Below are 23,194 nucleotides of genomic sequence, written 5' to 3'. Positions count from 1 at the left end.
TTTATAACGGCAATTGGGAATTTAGCATAAGCGCGCCGTTTAACATATCCCGTTACACAGCCCATATCCGCACGACTCAACAATATGCAAGAAATTACCGAACGGAAATGTTAAAGGACATTTCAGTGCCTTCAAATATGGCAGCTCAACACATACAAATGTATATGTGTACATATATGTAGTTATATAACAAACGATAAAATGTTGACAAATCTAATAAAATTTTCAACACCCAACAAAAACAAGCGAACGGGCGGTTTCGATGCGAAGTTAACTATGTTTGTAAGCGAACATCTGCAACAACAAAGCTGTACGTTGTTGTTGTTGTTGAAAATCTCTGCACTCGAAAAAATTGCATAAATCTGTCTTTCAAAGGCAGTTACATTAATCTCACTTCTCTTTTATGTATGCGTTTGTACTGTCAAACCGTTAGGTTGATGTTTATGCGCCACAGACGCTTTACTACCCTCTGTCTGTCTGTAAGGGCAGCACCCAACGAATTCCCCAAAGGGATTTTAGTGCAGCCAAATCATTCCATGTCATTTCGTTTTATATCAATGACGCGTCAGAAGCAGTAAACGTCAGTTTTGGGGTTGAGGTGAATGCGTAGGTTATGGTGGCAGTAACTTCACTTAAACGCTTGGCTCTCATAAACTTGGAAAAGGAAAAACTTTAAAATAGAATCAGCAGTTTTAAAGAATAAGAATATTTGCTAAAAAAAATAGCACAATTCTTCCAATTTAGTTTCTGTATAGGATGTAGTTTGTGATTTTGAAAGATATACTGGAACCGAAAGTATTTCCATTACCTGGTAACAATACTTAATTACAACTGACATTATAAATTGCTCAGCTTTCAAATATATTTTGAGACTTTATATAAAAAAATCATATCAAATGGAATACATAACGAACTACAAAACCAGACAAAAATAATCACGAAGAAAGTGGGTTTGACTCTACAGAGGTCACAAAAATACTTGACTTCAAATTAACTTTAAACAAACCTATTTGTCTCTTATAAAATACTAGAATTCTTCACGCTGAAAAACAAGCTTTTATATAAAAATTTCAATAATATCACGTAGGATCAACTATAACTCTAATAGCAGTTATTTTTGGGTTACTGAAGAGCAAGAAGGGTCTAAGAACAATATCAACTAAAGACAGTTTGGTGCTGAACTAATCAGCTGTTGATTTAGAATGACAATTTTCGGCTGTGCTGAATTGGATACTAAGCAATAGAAAATGAAAGAACTTCAGGCACTATTTATGGAATATTAGTGGTGTTGGTGACGTCACGTTAGCGCACGAAATACAGATATATGAGATAAGTGCCTGTTTTTTCATCGAGCGTACTTACATTGTGACAAAGAGCACCTGGAACTTAAAATAAAATTTCCCAGGTATATGATATTTCAAAAAAATGTACTCCGCTAAGTTGATAGGATTGTCCTTAATTACTATGCCAAATATTAGTGCGATCTCTCGACCAGTTTGTTTACAGCAGCTACTTAAGTCGGTACACCTCAGTAATGCGTTGAGATTTTTGTATTTCTAACAAAATTTCGTATGCGGAATCGTTGGAAATATTGGAAGAAGATAAAGGTGTTTCAATTTTATCAAAACGCAAGCCTACATGCCTCGTTCTGGCCGACCCTCGACCTCTTCAACTGATGAAAATATAAAAAAAAGTTTAAGATATGGTGCTTGAAAATCGTCAGGCAAGATGGCAAGAGAGAGAGAGACATTTCTTACGAGTCCGTTCGAATAATTTTGGTGGATGTTTTGAGTATGTACATAATGCGTTCTTGTTCGACTCGTCCTGATAAAGTTGAACTTTTTTCAAAAGAATACGATTGTAAACGAATTTGAAGCTAAAAACGCAATGAACACCATCGTTTAACCATTCTATTCTCCAGATTTGGCTCCGTGTGACTTTTTCTTATTCCCTAAACTGAAATAGACGCTCCGCGGATCAGACTTCCCTAAAGAAGCTGAATTCCATCCCAAAAAGTGCTTATGAAAAGTGTTTCGAGAACTGGAAAAATCGTTGGTAAAAGTGTAAGTCTGGTGGGGATTACTATGAAGGCTGACTAGTCAAAGCAAAGCTTAAGGATAGATTAACAAGGAAAAAAGTTTACAAGATATAGAATAAAAGAACAGGTAGATAGATAAGAGTCGAGCTCAGCTAGTGCTGGATACGTCATTTTGATGCACTTTGGTAGAACCTCTATAATCACGCTGTCTCGTTTCTTCTTTGCGTTCAAACCATTTGGTGCCATCAATGAAACTACCATATTTCGTTATTATTTTTGTCATTCACGGTATAGTGCTTATTGGGTTCTAAGTATTATATGTCTGTTTTGTCCTGGGCACACACAGAGAAAATGGAAATCGTTTTTTTGGCAGACCCATTTTCAGCAAATGTTTTTCAAAAGGGTCCCGTTATGCTAGCTGTAAATCTGTTAACACTACTCCTAGACTCATTTAAGAAGTCCCTTGTAGTTCTAGTTCTAGTAGTCTTCTTGGGCCTTATTTGCATAAAAGGGTACACAGAGATATTTTTCTTAAGTTGTCAGTTTCTTTGGCAGCTATGCGCTGTGGTGGTCTGATCTGAAGAATTTGTTAAGAAATTATCCCGTAGTGTTGTCTTGGATAATAATCTGAGCCAAATTTCGGGAAGATATCTTGCAAAATAAAAAAATATTTATATACAAGAGTTAAAAAACAAAAAAAGAAAGAAGTTTATTCTATAAAAAACTCAAATTAATTTATTTGTCTTGAAGTATGAGGCATGGCGCATTTTAAACTAACGAAAATTAATTGCTCTCTTAACTCAACAGAAACAGAGGACATGAAGTGGTCACCTTACAGCTTAACGTGCCTTGTTTTTTCAGAATAATAGCTCAGTTAGTGACAAACAATGCAACGAAGTATCTCTCAAATTTCGTATTTAACGATTTTAATTTGGATTTCAGTTTACTAATTCAATGGCGTTGAGTACTTAATTATTCAAATCTTATTTGCATAACAAATTTCCCAGGAGAGCTTTCTCATGCTGCCACACATATTTTAAAATTCACGTGTTTTTCGCCGAAATATTTACCAAATAGAGACAAGAAGATTTTTTTCTCACTTTTATTGAGTCTATTAACAAACACAGTTATTCCCACCCAACAAGCGACGAGCGTTACACGCTTCACTCTTTCTTCATCATCTTCATAATATGCTCATTAAAATGTCCTTTGAGGCCATGCAAGTGCGCGACAACCTACCAGTGTGTCTTTTACTACTACTAAGCTTAGGTCTCAAGGCACCACATTTTAAAAAGCGATTAATTTTCGAGCACAAAGCGCTTAAGTGCCAAAATGTATGCAACGTTTGTCTGACTACCGACAACCTGCATATGGATAGGGCTCAAACAGCTGTCGGTTTGTCTGTGGGTCGGTGCGCCTGCCACTTGCATGCGTGAGTGTCGCGCGCGTGTCAGCATTTTGCATGGTACGACTTTGATAAGACACAGCCGCCGTTGACGCTGATGTTGGCGTGTGTCGGCAATAGAAATGCAAACGAACAACTTGCAACACCAGCAAAACCAACAACAACAACAATACATAAATGCAAATACGAAAACAATGGAGACGTGTAGATGCCATATACTACTATGTATGTGTGTGTATGTATGTATATTGAATGTATGGCGTTTGGCGACAAACAAATGCGGCTGTGATTGAAGCGACGGTCGCGGCATCTTTAATGCCCGCTGATTGTCTGCTGCGGCTACTTATCAGACACACACACACACACTCACGGACATTCCTTTATTCGGCAAATCTGCTTTGTATAGCTGTGCGCTGCGGCATTCAATAAGGCACACGCGCACGGTCACGTGTCGCTGGGCCTCAATTCGTTGGGCATTCAATTCGCATTGGTGTGAGATTAGCTGCGCAAATATTATTTATTGCATTTGTTAAGTTGATTCATCATCTTGTTAAGCAATTTCGGGCACAAATAACTATGGCAATATGATACATGATGGTTGTTGTTGTTGTTGCTGCTGAGTAACCTAAGCTAAGTAACTAATGTGTAAAGTGGCGTTGCATCACTTTATACATACAAATATGTATGTGTGTGTGTGTCAATAAAGGGAAATTGAAAGGATGTGCGCTTATGCGAAGTGCTTAGTCGCGGAAGAGGCGTGCACTCAAGGGTTAAAGTTCACAGACTTGTCAAAAGTAAAGGCTTGCGTAGCATGTCTGATGTGTTGGAGGGTGTGTGACAATTTCATAATTATATACAAAAGTTGTGTATAGTGAAAGCGATATACATATATAAGGGAAAAAATACAACAGCTAACTAAGATGGACAGCGTTCGAAAAGATTAAATGTCCAAATTGTGAAATATCCTTTTTAAGATATTAAATATTATAGAAATTCAATTGAAATAATTTTTTTAACATAATAAAAAAATACATTTTAAATAAGTCACAATAATTATTTTGTACTGAATTACCTTAAAAAAAATTCAGGAGAAACATCATATGGATTATCAAAAGCTTACCTGAAAAGAAAGTAAAAAAGCACTTGCATAAATAATTTATTTTACTGGGGAATAATTTTAATTTTTTATTGTAGTTTTAAACATAAAAAATATTAAAATAAGATAAATATAAGTGAAAGATCTCCAAACTTAAGGGTTAACTAAAGTCAACATAGCAAAACCGTTAACTTCGACTAAACCGAAACTAGAATACCCTTAACAGATGCATTTCTTATAGTATAAAATGATATTTTTTATGGTTGGAAGAATCGTAGAAAGCCGAAGTGCGGAACTTTAATCCGCTAAACCTAACCTAAAGCCAACTCATATCTCTCCAACGGAACCACCGGATTCAGTATTACTTCATGAGAGAGAAACACTTTAAGTCTCATCTATCACACGGACTGACGTACACTTAAAATACTGTATAAAGCTTGTTTTGTCATCAAAATAAAAGTCAGCTCTGACAGCTTTCCATTTACAAGAGAACTGGCACATCAGTGCTGTCAAATTTTCCACCGGAAAATTACCGACAAATCAATTTTTAACTTTCCCTTTACATTTGAAAACCGAGAGCATTGAAAAAATAAGTGCTCAGGGTCTTCTATACATTCTGTACACATCGGGCAGTACGGACTAAGGTCGTGATGGAATCGGAAAAGATGGCTTCTCAAGTATCCATGTTCATTTAGTATTTGGGTTAGGTGGAAGTCTAGGTCTCCATGCTGTCTATCTATCCATGAATGGTGGTCTGGGATTAATCAGTAGACCCACTGTCCTTTGGTTGAGATAAGCCACCGTTGTGATGCTTTTGGTTCTCTCCTCTACCCCTACAGAAGTCTCTGATACTGATAGCTAGTCCAATCGCGCATATTCGTCTCCCTGGCTGTCAATGAGCAGCATATTCTCTAGAACTTCAGCTTCGTCGCTTGATATCGTTCGGAAAGCACTTGTTACTCGTATAGCAGTAAGAATATCTTGTGTCTGTATCTATATTGGTGCTGCATACAATATTACGGAACTCATTGCTTTTGCTATTAAAACTCGCCGGCGGGAACGCACGCAGCCCTTAATGACCATCATTCTTGATAGAACATTATATATTTTTTACCCGAAGTCTTTAAAATTTAATTTGGAGTCCAATATTAAACCCAGATACTTCAGATGCGGCTGTGAAATAAATTCCCAATGGCGAGTGATACCCTTTCTTCCACCTTTCTTGTGCTTATGATCAATACTTCCGTTTTCTGCTCAGCCAACTCTAAACTCATGGCAGAAAACCATTGAACCGGAGGTCATCCGGATGTTTAGCCACTGCTACCACAATGAGATCATCTGCATGTGCGATTTTTTGGTTAATGTATTCTTAACACTCCATCATACATCACATTCCATAGTAGAGGCCCTAAAACCGAGCCTTGCGGTACTCCTCCCGAGACAGCGAAGCACTGTGTGCCTTCGTCCGTGTCGAATAACAGTCTTCTATTTTCAAAATAGCTCATTATAATATTTACGAGATACTGGAGGGCGCGTATTTCATATAGAGCTCAGTATTTGCGCCAACTTTGCTGAGTTGAATGCATTTTTCACACATATATAAATATATAGATAATATGTCAAATACAGATTATTTTAATATTGACGAAAATTTTACTTAATAGAGAAAGACACAAACTAAGTTGACTTGAGAATCAAAATTTCTATTTTTTACGATTTTTTACTTCTTATTTATTATTTTTATTCCCACCTTTTGATAACTGGTCTTTGTTAGAAATATTCCAGCTGAACTAAATTTTGCTACAGTAGGTTACCCTATACTTCTCTCATATACGCCAAGTTAATATCTAATACTTTTCGCTGAACATATAAAAAAACAATAAAAACATTAGTAAAAAAAAATAAAAAAAAAAAAAATAAATAAAAAAATATATATAAAATAGAAAGAACAAAAAAATCAAAAACTAAAAATGAGAATCAAAAAACCATAGAGAAAATTATCAAAAAGCATTGCAAGCTGTTAAACTGAGTAACGCTTTCCCAAAACATTTTGCATTAAAAATACATTTTTCATGCCATCAATACGTTTCCATTTATAACGAATAACAAGTAAGCAGCGCGTCGTAGTATTTTTGTGTAATTTTCACATTAACACATTTCCCATTCCGATTTCGTACACCGCTCGTTACGACTGATTTCCTAAGCATCACAACATGTAATGTGTTTTCTTGTTCTTGTAAATCATTACAGATTCATTAATGGGTTCAGCGAGCGAAGACGAAGACGACGATGATCCGCCACATTTGCGCGGGCCACCGCTCGGCCTAGGCGTATTGGGACCGAATGGGCCCGACTCAGCGGGTGGACCATTGGGAGCATCCGATATCTCAGTACAAAGTATGAGCACGGATAGTAAAAACACGCATGACGATTCCGATCAGGTAATAATCATTAGTAAATGACTAAAGTATATGAAAGGGAGATAAGAAATTAAAAAGAACAAAAAAAAAAAAAATATATAGAAAAAATAAAAGAAAAAATATAAAAAAATAAAAGAAAATATAAAAATAAGGAAAGAAATGCAAAGCGCGCAACATGTTGCATGCAGCGAGTGTGAATGGCGGCAACAGCTGGTGTAAGCGGCACAGCGGCGCACCAAATATTTAGTCATAACTCATTGTATGCTGTTATAAGTGTTGCAGTTGTTGTATTGGCATTAAATATTTCCGACAAAGGTGTGTGTGACTTTCCGACCGCTTAACGCCGCCAAAATCGATGCTGTGACCGTTCGTTTGATGATTATGCGCGGTGCGCTGCTGATGATGTTGTACCCTGTCGGCCACTCGATTGTGTTAGTAGTGTTACCGCTGATGATTAATGATTTGCAAATGGTTATTCAACAAATATGCGCGGCAAGTACGTACTACTTACATGCAACGTTGAGCCATTGTGCGGCGGCGCAAATGTAATTGCTCAGCTCCAGTAGAAAAAAAAAACTCGAGAAAAAAAATCAGACACACTTGCCCCACAACTCCTCATGGCTTACATTTCAATATTATTCGCTTTTTGTCTCCATTGACAGGGTTCCTTAGATGGCGATCCTGACGGTCGGGGTGATTCGCAGGCGGAGAACAAGAGTCCTGACGATGCGAACGGCTCGAAGCGACGCGGCCCGCGAACGACGATAAAAGCCAAACAACTGGAAGTACTGAAAACGGCATTTAATCAAACACCGAAACCGACACGGCACATTAGGGAACAATTGGCCAAAGAGACGGGGTTGCCGATGCGTGTGATACAGGTGAGTTTTGCATAAACGAAAATCATCAAAAAAAAATGGTGATACAAAAGACATTATAAAGGTGTGTGTATGAGTGTTGGCGCATATTTTCAAAGCGTGCAAACTGTCACAAAGATGAATGAGCGCTTTGCATGTAGGCGGCGCATGGCGAAATCGCAAATAAATGTGCCGTTTAAGAGAGTTATCAAAGCGGCTGGCATTCATGTATGTAATTGGCATTGTTGAAAGAGGTGTGAATGGATACTCGAATGCTGATCATTATGAAACTAAAATGTGAATGTATTAAAAAATTTTCGAAATACCTTATGTGTCTTTGTTGAAGTTATACAAAACCAAAAATTGAAAAAAAAAATTGGAAGCTTTGTCATTAAAGAGACTTTTGTTCACGTGTCAGATGATAGACATTTTTTCTCTTTTTTTAGCAGATTTTCATAAGAGTTACTATTAATTTGGTAGAGGAGTGTATTGATATACGTAAGGCCAGAGTCCAAATCATGCTAAAAATATTTCCTGAAACTGGTTTGAAGACTTCTAGAAAATGTTGCCTATATTTCGACTCATACCTATAAATGAAAAATATTTTAAAAATGCCTAAAAACATCTATATAAGACTGAGAAGGGTTGAAAAGGAGCCACCTTCAAATAAAATAGCCATTTAAAAAACTCTTTATTGAAATACGAAATATAGTTTTTGACAATGTTCAAAGCTTTGTTCTTGAACGACTTGCGACCACTCTTCAGATGATAATCACCAATTCTCTTTTTTGAGCAGATTTTCATAAGAGCTACTATAAATTTGGTACAGGGCTGTACTGACATACGTAAGGTCAGAGTCAAATTAAAAATGTTTCCTGAAACTGTTTCTAAGATTTCTGCAAAACGTTGCCTATTTATAAATGACAAATATCTCGAAATTGCCTAAAAACATCCATATATATAGGCCCGGGTTAACAGGGTTCTCCCGAGCCTTATTGACATAAAATAGCTATTTGAAAAACATTGCCTACATTTAGGAGGCTTTAAATAAAACTATACAATAAAACAATTAGAAGAAACCTGCAAAACTTAAACAATTTAGAGATTTTTGAATATAATTTTTCAAGAAAGAGACTAGAACCGATAGATAATTCCATAAAAATACTACAAAAGTGATACAATAATTTTTTTCGAATTAACAAACATTTTAGAAAACGTTGCCTACATTTTGGCGCATGTTTAATATATGAACAATTACTAAAATCTTTGCATAAAAGCGGAAAATGGCTTTGAAAAGGATTGAAACGCTTTTAACAGCCTCGTTACCTTATAACAAATATTCAAATAATAACATTGCCTACATTTTGGATGGCTATATAAAACTATAAAGTAATTCAACTAGAAAAATCTTACAAAAATTTAATATTTTAGTTGTTTTAGATAATAATGTTTCTAGAAAAATGCTAAGACCGAGGAAAATTACAAAACTAAGAAAAGTAAATATTTTCCGAGTGCAATTACTTCGGAAAAAACATTGCCTACATTTTGGCGATTTTATACTAGTAAAATATTTATTTAAAATATTTTCAAATATACTTATGTATGTCAATAAGTCAGTCGATATACCTATATATATCCAAAAAATCGACTTTTTTTAATGCGCTGGTCCAGATAGCCCTTGAAGTTATGGAAGAGGAAGTTGACAGATTATACATACATAATTTGCTTCCCGGAAAGATGTATTTTCGAAAAAAAATCCAAACTTGCCTTTTTAACTGTGCTATAAAACCCAATCAATATAAATTCCAACTTTGGCGTCCGAAATAAAAATTAAAATAACTAAATATTCAAAATAGATTAATTTATGCATGAAAGAGGCCTACTAAAACAAAGTCTATAACTGCGAGACACATAATCAACGCCTACAAAAGCTTTGCTGCGCGCATTGTCTGCATAAATTTCTGAGATTTTTTTCTAATTTTTTAATGCAACATTTTAATAATTTCTATGTGCTGCTGCTTGTCGTTTAACGTTTTCGACGTTATCGGGTCGCACACCATTTGGCAGGGTTGCTGCTGTCGGTTATTTATGAACTTTTTATGCTAATGAGCTGAAAGTATTTGTGCGCTGTAGCGAGTAAATTTTGCACAACAGAACAATAAATAAAAATTAAAAAGTAAAAATTGAAAGTATAGGAAAAAAATCAAAGCAAAAAAGAATAAGTAGTGACAATACAAAAAAATAGAAACAAGTGAGCAGCTAAATGAGAATGTAGAGATTCGGTCGACTGAGTGACTAATTGCCTATTGGAAGTTCAGGTACAAGACAATATACATATAGTACATATCTTTATATTGTTTAGATATACAACAATGTTTATATGTATATATTTTTATATATACATATGTCTATGCACCCAACAACCACAATTGAGCAGCCTCTCCGCGTTGAGCTAGTGCGCAAACAATCATTTATAGATAGCCAGTTAGTCATGATGACTTCGATTCAGTTTGCTTGTTTATTGTTGTTATTTTTTGTATGCAACGCTTGAGACGATAGCAAATCGGTGTATTCTTAAAACGCTGAATAAACGGATGATACTCTTGGTTGTTGCTGTGCTCGCTTGGCAGACGACGAAAGGTATCCACCTAGTAAAGCAGTTGTGATAGAAGTTGCACAAGGTGGCTATGAAGGAAGTCAGTTGTAGAGCTTAGTTTAGCTTGTTGTTGTGTAGAAGTGGTAGAGGCAGGCACTACGACAGCGACGAATATTGAGCAAATCAAAGTGATGTGTTACGCTACAGCGTAACTAACTGGCAGATTTTAAGGTCAAGTGAGTTCAGCGTTGCAAAAAAGTAAGGAGGAAAGATGCAAAAACAAAAACAATAATATGAAACTGAGATTTAAAATAATTCAAAGGGTGGTTAGAGATTTTACAAATAAGATTCTAGATTTTTTAGTACTTTAATTACGATATTTTAGAAATTGTAGGATTGGTTAGAAATAACCGAAGAAGTTACCCAAAACTAGCAATCACTTAGAAATTTGTTTAAGTGAATGGACGTTTTTACAAATATCTTTCATTTGCTGCCAAATATAAAACTAATTTGAAGAATTGAATTGATTTTAATGTTTTTTTTTAACATGTGGCAACACTGTTAAATGAATTTTTTAGAGATGCTTTGTTGCTTCAGCTTAATGTATTAAATTGAACGGTTCGTTTAATTGATACCTTAATAATTTTGAAATACAAAAAACCAGACAGGTGGCAACCATCTCAAAAATATGTATTTTTTATACTGTTGTTTTTATTTTCGCCTATAACGGAATAATTTGTTTAATTTATAAATATTTTTGAATAATAAAATCATGCAGCTAGTAACCATTCTCAAAAATCAATTCAAAATAATTTTGTCCTTTATTTGATGTTCAAATTGGAATAATTCGTTTCATTTATAACTATTTTTTAATAAAAAACAGGTGGCAACCATCGACAACAATTTTTTTCAAATAATTTTGTTCTTTGATTAATGTACAAATTTGAATAATTCGATGAAGGTATAAATATTTCTCAATAAAAAAACATTAAACAGGTGGTAACCTTCGACAAAAATTGTTTAAAAATTATTTTGTACTTTAATTTATGCAGAGATTGGAATTATTTGATGAATTTATAAATATTCTTGAAACACAAAAACGAAAAAAATGGCAACCCTTCTAAAAAAAAATTTTCAAAAAAGTTTATCTTTGGTTTTTTGTCACCCATATTTGATTTTTTTTGTTTAATTTGTGAAATTTTTTTTAATTTAAACAAAATGAAAAAGGTGGCAACCATCCTCAAAAATATTTCAAGATGTGCATAACCTAAATATATTGCAGTCTTCACTGATTTCCAAATTTTTTCCAAAAAAGAAATTTCGTATTGAATTTGTGAAAAGCTGGCAACTGTCTAACTTTCGAAACTAAAGGATTTTATTTCTAGCAAATATTGAAAGCTGGACATGTTTGCTAACAGAAATATCTGATATCGGAACAAAAATATAATAATTGTATGTTTGTATGTGAATCATCAAATAAAAATATAAAACTCTACCGTTTAACAAGTACTCGTAATACGTATACAAAAAGAAATAACAAAAACAACACTAAACCGCAAAAATGCTCACATTCTCATGCAGAAAATTGTTTTGAACTGCAACTGACAGCCACATTTGTCAGTTATGGCTGACCACATTCGGTGCAGCCGCATCAAGACTACAACAACAACAACAACAACAACAAAATCAGTGTGCTCATAAACCAAAGCGCACAGCAAAGAACTACAAAGGTAAACCAAAGCAACGAAATGTCGGCTGTAAGCCCACACACACATAAACAAAAACAAAAATAAAAATAAAAACCAAAGCAATATGAAATTATATAAATGCGAGGGAAATAAAAAATCCAACAACATTTTAGCTGCCATTGCAATGTGCATGAAGCAAAAACAAAAACAAATAATGAAAACTATAATAATAAATATGAGTTTGAGTACAAAAAAAAAAAATCCATTGAAAAATTGCGTCTGTTAACCACAAAAGTACGAAGAACGTAAACCGCACGCTGTCAGCTTGCAACAAGCGCGCAGCATCGAAGCCACAAACTTGTGCGGTCGCATTGCAAGCAAAATATTGCCGCCACATATTTTTAAGTACATGAGTGAATTTTTTCTAGATTCTTTTTCCATTTTTCTGTTTGCGGGTGCAGTTAAAATGGCGCACTGGAGAGCATAAAACGCATTTTGCGCCAGATTTCCGGCTTTGGTGAGCAAAATTGTGGAAAAATGGTGGCGATGGTGAAATATTTAAATTTACAGAAGCGCATACTCAAACAAATATAGTTCTTTTGGAGAAACCATCTGCAGTTTTTTTAATTCAGAAGCTTAAAGCTTTGAGTTTAAAGTTAGTAAGAAAATCTTTCTTCGCCCAATTTAGCAGCAAACCAGAAATTCTTGCAACAAAAACCATAGTTGCAGTCTCTCACTATATTTTATGGATTTATTATTTTAAAAAATGACACAAAAATGTAAAATCCCGAATTCTTTTCGGGATCCCGAAATGTAAAAATTCGCAAAATGCTTCACAATTGGTATATCGATTCGGACTCAATAATTTTTATAATTTTTCAGAAACAAAGTTTTCAGTTTCGAATCATACAAGTAGCCCAATAATCTCGAAAATAATAATTTTCACAATTTTTAATTTTTATTTCACAGTAATTTATTTCAAAAATTGAAGTATTAGTTACCTTAACGCATATATCTACTACTTTAAATATTTTGCCCAGTTATCTCATAAAAAATAACAACAAAATTTAAAGTCCCGAAATTTTTCGGTATCCCAAAAAAATAAAAAAAAAATACTTAGAAATTGTTGTATTAATGTGAGCTAAATACTTTTTATACTCTTTTTATGTTAAAATATCGAAATTTTTCGGGGTCCCGAAATTTCAAAAAACTGCTAAATGCTTCAAAATTGTTATATTAATGTGAGCTAAACCCTTTTTATATTAAAAAAATAACAAAAAAAATTTCGAAAACTGAAATTTTTCGGGATCCCGTAATTTAAAAAAATTGCTAAATGTTTCAAAATTTTTATATTAATGACTTAATGAAGTAAAATATTTTCAAAATACTACAAACATACTTCGAAATTTGCGATTAGTAAAGAAATCCCGAATATAAAAGTTCTTCACAATTTTAATTAAAGAAATAAAATTGAAATATTGAAACTTTCAAAGCAAAGAAATAGATACTATACTATACTCTGTTATCTAGGGACCTATAGCCAAAACGCCACATAGGAAAGCACTTGATTATATAGCAACAGTTTTATATTTGTATGCTTACGGTAAAATTTATATAACGTTATGTACATTACAAAGTCATTTAAAACCACATAAGTATGTAATATGAATATAAAATACATTATGTGTCTTGCTTAACGCAAATTAAGTTCTCACTTGCCAGTTTCTCAAGCTCGAGAGATCGCAAGTAAGTAAGACAAGTTGATATTTTAATCTGCTTTGCGAATGCCTTGAGACTTCGCGCGCTAAGCGCATTAAGATGTTTATCACCTGTTGGCAAAGCGAAAAGTTGGTACTTGAGAAATTAAACAATAACAACAAAAAAATGTTAAATATTAAAAATAAAATTGAAACAGAAACAGGAACAGAAACAGAAAACTTCGAAAAACTCAGCAATCACCAAACAAAAATTAATGTGTGAAAAATACAAAAAAAAAATAAATAAAGTATGTTGAAATATTTCGCACGCTGAATGAAAACATTAAAGTATGAATGAAGCGATCGAGCTGTAAAAGACTTAACCTGTCGAAGTTATGAAGTGATGAAGTAATAAGATTAAATTTAGCGCAAGAAAGTGTGATGTAGTCAAGCAGGCCACGAATGCCCTGCTAACTATGTACGAGCGTTTGTGTGCGTGCACGAACGCGATATTTTAGTAAGCATACACACGTACGTATGTAAGTTTGCTGCGGTCAAAACGCCCTTCACTTGCGGATTTTGGCACTACGCGAAAGCTGCGAACGCAACGCGCGGTACGCGCAACGTGTCGCCTTAAGTAGTTGGAGGATATTTACTGACGAAACGTGACAACACAAGTTATATGGTAACGGCGGCGCTGAGCAATAAAGAACGTTATTCGCTTACACATGCACACATACATACATCGATATATGAGAGCTGTGCATATGTACGTCGCTGCTAAGCAGGTGCAACAACGCGGCTATACAGTTGACACGGCTTAGATTGATACTGAGTAGCAACAGGAAAGCGCGCTAATATGCGCGCAGTGTATTGCAAGCTGCGACCGGCTACTTAACGCGCATACAACACAGTTGATGCGTAAGTATGTTTATAATAGGAGGAGCTGCGCGCGGGCTTGTTTCGCAAGAGGCGTTAAGTCGTGCGTGTTAAACAATGCCCGAGAGCGTTGGGCTTGTTAAAGTGTAACACAGCGCGTATGAACTTACATACATGCATACATATGTGTAAACGTTTACATGTAAGCGCGCGCGCGTTAATTTATACGCTTTAAAGCAGGCGCGTAGTTGTATCGTCACCGCGCCTACCGCGCGCGCTCTGTTATCAACGTGCCGTGGCGTTAACAATGTAAAGGGTAAACGTTGCCGCGCGCGCTGACGCAATGACCCCTGCAGCTGCACATAATTAACACAAAGTAATAAGGTGGGAGCTTGAGCGCTGCAAAAGCTATTTGCTGACAAGTACACGGATACAACAACAAAAACAACAGCGCCAACAATAATGTGCAAATAATAAGTTAACTACAATCAAGTTGGCTGCAGTAATAATAGCCAGCGGTAGCCGCTTGTGACGCGCTGTTGTTAAGCGCTTGGCAGTCACCTTCGCGGTGCTTGAGGCGTGTCCATTGATAACCGTGACCGTGAGATGTGGCTAGTTGTATATGGAAGATGCATGTTTGTGTGTGTGTGCGGGAGAATGTAGCGTGATAGTTTGCAAACAATTTCTAAGTATTTTTATTATTATTTCTATGCGCGCGCGCGTGATAGTTAACAGCCACTCTGCTTTTATTGCGTGTTAGATGAAAAACTGCTTTATTAGTAAAACACGCGATTTACTTCAATAAATTTTAAGTAAAATTAACGTTTAAAAAGAAGCAAATTGGGGTGATGGTGGTTAAAAAATTGCATAAAATATTTTGAGCGTTAAAATTTGTGGAAAATAAATATTGCAGCGGTTTAGAAATTCTAAGAAATGTTAGCGCGTCACAAGCGCGCAACATTTATATGCGCTTAGCACACAACAACAAATAGGCTACAGCGCGCGGTTGAGTTGGTCTCTCGAAAAGTACACGCGCGCGCCTCTTCGCTTATCACCGCCTATCAATCTGCATTTTTTGCTTTAAATAAACTCTTTAAAAGTATAAAAATTTATATGCAAAGAAAAAATTGCACAATATTGTGGGGCGTTAACGCTTATTTATAAGCAAAAAGTAATTAAAATGCAAACAAATTTTTTCAGCACATTTTTAAAACACACACACATACACAATCATATTTCTGTCCAACCATCATCATAACTTCCGTTTGTGCAACTTTTCGCCCTTCACATTATATGCTCCTCACTTTTATTTTATTTTTGCTCATTTATTAACCTTTGCTGCCGCCAATATCTGCCACTGCCGTCAGCTAACCAGCGTGGCAAGCAATGAAGCGTTGAAAAATAAATAGTAACCATAATAAAGCACACACACACACATTCGCATATACACAAAGGTGAATAGTAAATGACTGCAGTCTGTCAGTTGCTGGCTTGGCAATCAACGACAACAATCAGTAGCACAGCAGCAGGAGCAGCCGCAACAGGAGCGCTGAAAAGCTTAGCGGCTGCCGTGTGAGTGGCCTGATCGGCCTGTCATGAAGCGAAACGGCGAAATGAGAGTTTAGGTTATTGACTGCTTGCTCGTTGTTGGTCAGCACAACGTCAGCTAGTTGTTGTGCTGGCGATGGTAATAGGTGGAGAATATGGCGGTAGCTGTTGCCGTCATTTATATGCAACTAATTGATTAGAAAGGCCAAAAAGTTAAATATTTTCCATTACAGTTCCATAATTCTTTGAAATGCACTTTTGTTTTACTGCTTAGCGTTGCTTTAGAATTTCAAGCTACCAGCGTGTTCATAGTTAGTGGTCGCTTTAAATAATTTTTTGCATCATAAAAGAATATTATTAATGTACATGTGCTTGTGAAATATAAAATGATGTATAAGACAAGTAGCTTTCGCGAACATAAAATTACAAATACAAATGGTACCCAAGCTTACAGATAACAAAATATATGTTTCACATTTAGATGAGAAAATGAGTTTAAATTTGGCTAAAACTATTAAAAGTAAGTAATAAATTATGGCAAGACATAAAAAATGGTAAGACATGAATTATGGCAAGACATAAAATAAATAAATGTTACAAGTTTTGACGAGATTGAAAAGATTTTGAGTTAAGCAAAAGTTGTGGAAAGCAAGTCATGAATTATGGTAAGACATGAATTATGGCAAGACATAACATAAATAAATGTTACAAGTTTTGATGGGATTGAAAAGATTCTGAGTTAAGCCGTTGAAAGCAAGTCATGAATTATGGTAAAACATGAATTATGGTAAGACGAGAATTATGGCACGAAAAAAATTAATAAATGTTTCAAGTTTAAATGAAAATGAGATGATAAATATGAAAAAAATAATAAGTTGTTGGCTGTTATAAAAATGGTTAACCTAAAATAAGGTATTTTCAAAAATGTCCAAAATAAAATTAATTAGTTTAATTAGTTAAATGGCTGGACATTAAAAATTGATAATAAAGACAAGTCATAAAAATGTCAAGACATAAAAATATTTAAAAAAAATTAAAAAATGGCAAAACATAAAAATGACAAGACAAAAAAATCGCATGACATAAAATGTCAGGACATAAAAATATCAAGACATAAAAAATTAAAAGACATTAAAAATGACAAGACATTAAAAAGTTATAAGTTATAAAAAAAATGTTTAACATAGAATATGGCGTAAAATAACTGGTAGACCTCCATTCCTGCATCCTATAGAACAAAAAATGCTACAACATCCAAAAGTACTAACAAACCTCTTTGTTTTCTGGCAATTTGGCACTGACCGAATTTGTTTCTTTTATTTTTAAAGTTGCTGTCTCTTACCACTTGTCACTGCAACTTAATGAAGATGTTAAACTTGACAACATATGACAGCTACAGCTTACGACAACAACACATACAAAAGACGAAGTGTTGTTACCGCATACCGGCCACTGCATGCATGATTTTCTGTCGCTGCTTGCTGCTACACATTCCATCTGTGATTTTTCGGAATTTGTCACTTTCATTTCAAAGACACAACTTCGACGGACTGGCAGTCGCATTACGCTTTTGGAAAGTGTGAAGCGATTTTACAGTCACTGCACAACAGCGCTAAGAAGGTGTTGCTCTAAGAAGGCAACAAACACATTGTGGAGCGCAATTGTTTTAGGCATGTTCCCCCGCTGTTCGTTCGCTTTCGATATCCTTTAACTGTATCAAATGACACATCAAAGCGGCCAATGCCGACGCCAGCGCGTTCGATGCTTATGTCATCATATCGGCTGCCGGTGACAAGTAGCGCTGCATGCAGCACATACTGAGGCACATATGCATATAAATAGGTAATGTTGCACGTATGTAGGTGTAGATGTGTATGTTGTATTGCGCCTGTAACCTGTCAACATGTCTGTTCTTAAGCTGTTAAATACTTTGTTGATTGGGATTAAACTGGGCGCTCGACATATACATACATACAAACATATTGTTATGCTGATTCACTTGCGTTGCTTCAATCCTTCAAACGCGTGTTTGTGGCGTGTATAATATTAAAAAATAAATAGTATTGACTTTTCAAAGCCTAATTTTATTAAATATACATTCTTCTCTATATATAAATATATGTATATAGTATATGAGGAAAACTACCTGCTCAACAAATTCGTATTTGTTCTTTTATTTAGTCATTATAACATTTTTTTGGTTTCACTTTTTCGTTGCTTTGTTTCAGCTAAATGATTTCCTAATAATTTCGAAATATTTTTTTGATTGATATGGAGCGACAGCCCGCCGAGCAGTCATTTTATCTCCGCAGACACATGTTGATTGGTAGCCGCAACATATGTTCGCTTTGTTAGCTTGTGATGGCAGATAATGAAATAGTTTGCGTGTTCTGTAGACACATGTTGACAAGGGTGTTAGATGATCAGTGATCACTTGTGTGGATCAAGTATGTGTTTAAACTGTTTCAAAAACAGATTAGCGGAAGGGGAATGTATGTTTTAGGAATAAAATGGGTTATGTACATTATCCCTTATTAGAATAAACATTAAGCACTTCTTTAGGATGTATTAGTGCAATATTTATGAAAATATATTTTCAATTCATTTCGGATCTTTAATTTTTGGAATATGGTAGCTAGAAGTAGTATTATTAGCTCGATTTTATTTCGTTTTGACTGTACGACATATCATTACAAGAAAAAGATGCTATTTGAGACTAATGAAGATATCTCACAGATTCGTCGGTGTATACGCTACAAAGTCAACATGAAGTTTGAAAATATTTATATCAGGCAGATGAGAAAAAAAACGACCTCCATTTTGTCGCCTTCAAGGTATGACAATGATTTTTCCAGTACTCGAAACACTCTTTATAAGCACTTTTTTGGGATTACCTTCAGCTTGTTCAGCGAATTTAGGTTTATCTCTTCGAACGACTAAAAATGGGTTCCGAGAACAAGAAAAACTAACACGGAGCCAAATCCGCTGAATACGGCAGTTGATCGATGGTATATTAGTTACTTCTTGAATTGTGTTCTGGAGAGTGAAAGAATCTTATGGAATTCAGAATTGTACTATAAGGAAAGTAGGCTTGGTTGTCGCCCGATTTCGCTCACTTTTACACTGTAGCAACAGAATGCCGGTAAAATGTGATATATTCAATTTTGTTGAAATTGATCGAGTAGTTCTTGATATAGAGAATTACAGCTAAAGGTGGGCGGTACCACGTCTACTTTCCAATTTTGGCATCAGCTCATAAGAAATTGTTCTGGGTCATGTTGGATGTGAAATTTAATGCTTTTAATGTACAGGGTAGGCCATTTAAAGTTGACCCATCTGGCAACGCTGTAACTTTTAACAGCGCTGACAAATCGGCTAATGTCATACCGCGTTAGAAGCGTCATTCGAAGACAATTTATACCATGGAACAGTACACTCCAAAAGAATGCGCTGAAATTGTTCAGCTTTATATTCAAAATAACTTTTCAATTGTGTTAACTCAACGTGCGTTTCGCAAAAAAAATAAAGTGAAAAGTGCTCCAGTTAAGAACACAATTAAGTCTTTATACGCAAAATTTGTGAACACCGGTAATCTCAGTAATGCCAGTCATGCATCCAGACAACGCACAAGACGTTCTGATGAAAATATCGAAGCTGTACGAGCCAGTATTGAGGAGACTCCATCGACATCGAGTTATCGCCGCTCTCAGGAATTAGACATCTCTCGCACCACTCTCCGACGCATAATTCATAAAGATTTGAAGATGTTTCCATATAAAATTCAAATGGCACAAAAACTAAACCCAGCTGATTATCCGCGACGCCTTAATTTTGGCCCATTTTTCCCCGGGCGATTGATATCGAAAAATGGTGATGTTGACTGGCCACCGAGATCACCAGATTTGACGCCACCAGACTTTTATTTGTGGGGTTATTTGAAATCCAAGGTATACGCTAATAAGCCAAAGACCTTAGCTCAACTGAAAGCCAACATTCGACGTGAAACAGCCGCCATATCATCCGAAACATTGGCCAAAGTCATGGAAAATGTCGAAAAAAGAGTGCATTTAGCTGTCAAAGCTAAAGGTGCCCATTTACGCGATCTAATTTTTAAATATTAGCTGAAACAAATCCCCTTGGACCAAAATAAATTATTTTTGAAATGAACAAAAAACATTGTTTTCTTTTGTTCTTTTTTTTTAACAACAAATGGTCAACTTTAAATGTATATATTTAGCTAATACTGACATTTTATGAAATTAAAGTTAAAGAGGGAGTGGTCGGATTTATCACTAAAATACCTAAATATGAATTTTTAGCATAAAACATATATTTCTACTCGTAAAATTTTTTTCCATTCAATTATGAAGCCTGTCTAATTGAATGAATATTGTAATCAAACAATTAATCGAGTATCTGTTAATAGGTTAATAGATAATTTGATTAAAAACAAGAATTATGCCAAAGGCGAACCTGAAAATTAGCTTTTAAAAGAAATTTTTAAGAACTTTTTTCAAAATTTTAGTTCATCTGATATCGCTGAATCATTAAGGATTTTAAATTCACCATAAATTGAAGGCATGAACCGCACGAATTCTAAGTCTAAGTTATCAACTAACGCAACAACAGCAACGTTAACATACACACTTTACTCTCTCAGATACTAATTTTCCTGAAACTACTTAAAACGGTAGCGTGACACGTTTCACTCTGATTTTACGAACCTTTCACAGCCTTCAAGAAATTTTTCACACTTTCCTTAAAACGAAAACTAAGAAAATTTAGAGCGCAAAAAAATTCAAGCATAGACGAAAATGAAACCGAAGACGAATAAGAGCATGCCCTTATACCTTACATACATATGTATGTAAGTATGTAGAAATCCTTGTGGTTACAGTTCAACGGTAAAGGGGTACGAATTGTCACCACTTCTAAAGAAAAACATACAAAGAAACAAAAAAATAAACCTACAATATAATACTAAAACGATCTATTTCAAAGTACATCTGTTGATTCCCAAAAAAGGTGCTGCAACGGAGCACACGAAGAAAGCGAAAATGAGCTGAGAAATGGTAATTTGATCTCAAAGAAGGCAGAGCGCAGCGGGTGCAAGCAAAAAGTGTTAGGCAATGCGCATTCAAATACATACACACTCGTACCTACATATTTACGTATATGAATTTAAAGAAAGTGAGTATGTTTGCCATCATCACTCAAGCGTTTACTGGTGGTTGACGCTTGGAAGGCGAGAAATTTCGAGGGCGCGTACGAAGTTGATGACTGCAAGCCGCTGTCTGCTATTGTCACCAGCAACAAGGGGAAACATCAAAAGGCATCACTTGTCTGCAGCAGCAGCAGATTGCAGAGCGTCTTACGGATGCAGTGGCATAACCAACATTTAGCGGCGGTGGCTACAATGCACTATAGCCGAAATTGCGATTTTAGCGGCAAAAAGTCAATTTTTAAAATTTGAATTTTTGCAATTATTTTGATGGTGTTCAATACCCAACATATTGATAAGAAAAAATTAAAAAAAAAAATTACTGTTGGCAACCCTGTTTATGTACAAACAGCTGGTAATGTTTACAAATTTTTTAGTACGTGTTAATACAAGTGAAGCAGCAAAATTTTTATAAAATTAAAAACTGTTTTTTAATAATATATTCTTGCAAAAAAACTTTGTAAATATGAGTTCTATTACTCGAGGTGAGTAATTTAATTATATACAAATATAGTTTGCTAAATGTTTTTATTTCGTACTTATTTTGGTGGTTTTTTGTATGTATTTTTTTGTGAAATTGTGAAGAGTTTTATCGTTTTTCGTGGAGTAAAACTAAAAATGTTTTGAAGTGTCATTGGAACTATTTACATGTGATTGTTTGTAGAAAACTCAAGTTTTATGTCATGGTAAAAGTGTATGCATTTGACTGCTAATGAACGAATTTTTAATACTTTTGTAGAAACAATTAGGTTCAAAAATTCTGAACTATTTGAGTTTTGGTTGAGAAACAACAGGAATGTTTCGAATTACATAAAAGGAAAGATTTCATACGAAATTGACAGTAAATTAAGTAAATTGATATGTACTAAAGCTCGGAACTTATCTAATTTTATTAAACTTAAATGGAATAAACAATCCAGAAATGAGAATGCATTTAGAAAATATAATAAGAAATGGTTGAGTGGAGAAACAATTTTTGTAATACCGAAAAAGATTAATACTATTGGGCGACCAAAACTGACGTATGATGATAGCTGCGAAAGAAATAAAAGGAGATTAGCTTCCGAATTAGCTTCCCAGCAAGGAGACAATGCGCAATTATTAGTTCATGCTGCCTCTATATCTGCCAAAAAATCCCACGCAACGGATTTGAAATTTGTCCTACAGCAAGTTGCTACATCTCCAAATCGCCCATCCAAAATTCGAGAAGTTCTTAATACTAGCCATAAAGAAGTTACGCCAGTATCACCTGATGAAGCTCTAATGTTTGTGTTAGAAAACGGATTAACTAAAAAGGTGTACTCAAATATGCGGCAATTAAACATAAAACACAATTGTAGTATTTATCCGACTTATGATAAAGTTTATGAAAGCAAATTGAAATGTAGACCGGATGAAATCAAAGCGAATGAAAGCTCTGTCGAAGTGTAGTGCAAAATTTGTTAGACCACACAGCTAAAAGAATTATTGAATATCAAGATGAAGTATTCTGTACAATGAATGTTGAAGAATCGATCCTAATTTCGAGCTACGGGTTTGATGGTTCTACCGGTCACAGCTTGTTTAAACAAAAATTTGTGGAAAATACTTCGGAAAGTTTCGATCATTCCCTTTTTGTGACATCAGTCATTCCAATAAAAATAATTTCATCAGCAGGGTATAACATTTGGGTAAACCGTACACCTCAGTCAGTACGCTTTTGTAGACCTTTAAAAGTGGAGTTTGTTAAAGAAACAAAAGAGCACATTT

General features: G+C 34.9%; 2 protein-coding genes across 3 annotated transcripts in view; one reads left to right on the top strand and one right to left on the bottom strand.

Annotated features, from left to right (window-relative positions):
• The window catches only part of LOC105222794 (uncharacterized protein DDB_G0284459), a 482,380-nt gene that overhangs the window by 347,129 nt on the left and 112,057 nt on the right, over positions 1–23,194 (bottom strand). The window lies entirely within an intron of this gene.
• The window catches only part of LOC105223172 (LIM/homeobox protein Lhx1), a 158,458-nt gene that overhangs the window by 109,162 nt on the left and 26,102 nt on the right, over positions 1–23,194 (top strand). For both annotated transcript variants that reach the window (XM_049454112.1, XM_049454113.1), the window contains exons 4-5: positions 6,790–6,980; positions 7,622–7,840. In XM_049454112.1, the coding sequence (XP_049310069.1) occupies positions 6,790–6,980; positions 7,622–7,840 (410 nt within the window). The remainder of the gene's footprint in view (positions 1–6,789; positions 6,981–7,621; positions 7,841–23,194) is intronic.

Source organism: Bactrocera dorsalis, chromosome 4 (assembly GCF_023373825.1).
Source record: "Bactrocera dorsalis isolate Fly_Bdor chromosome 4, ASM2337382v1, whole genome shotgun sequence".
NCBI classification, from domain to species: Eukaryota; Metazoa; Arthropoda; class Insecta; order Diptera; family Tephritidae; genus Bactrocera; species Bactrocera dorsalis.
This window is presented reverse-complemented; position numbering and strand designations above follow the sequence as displayed.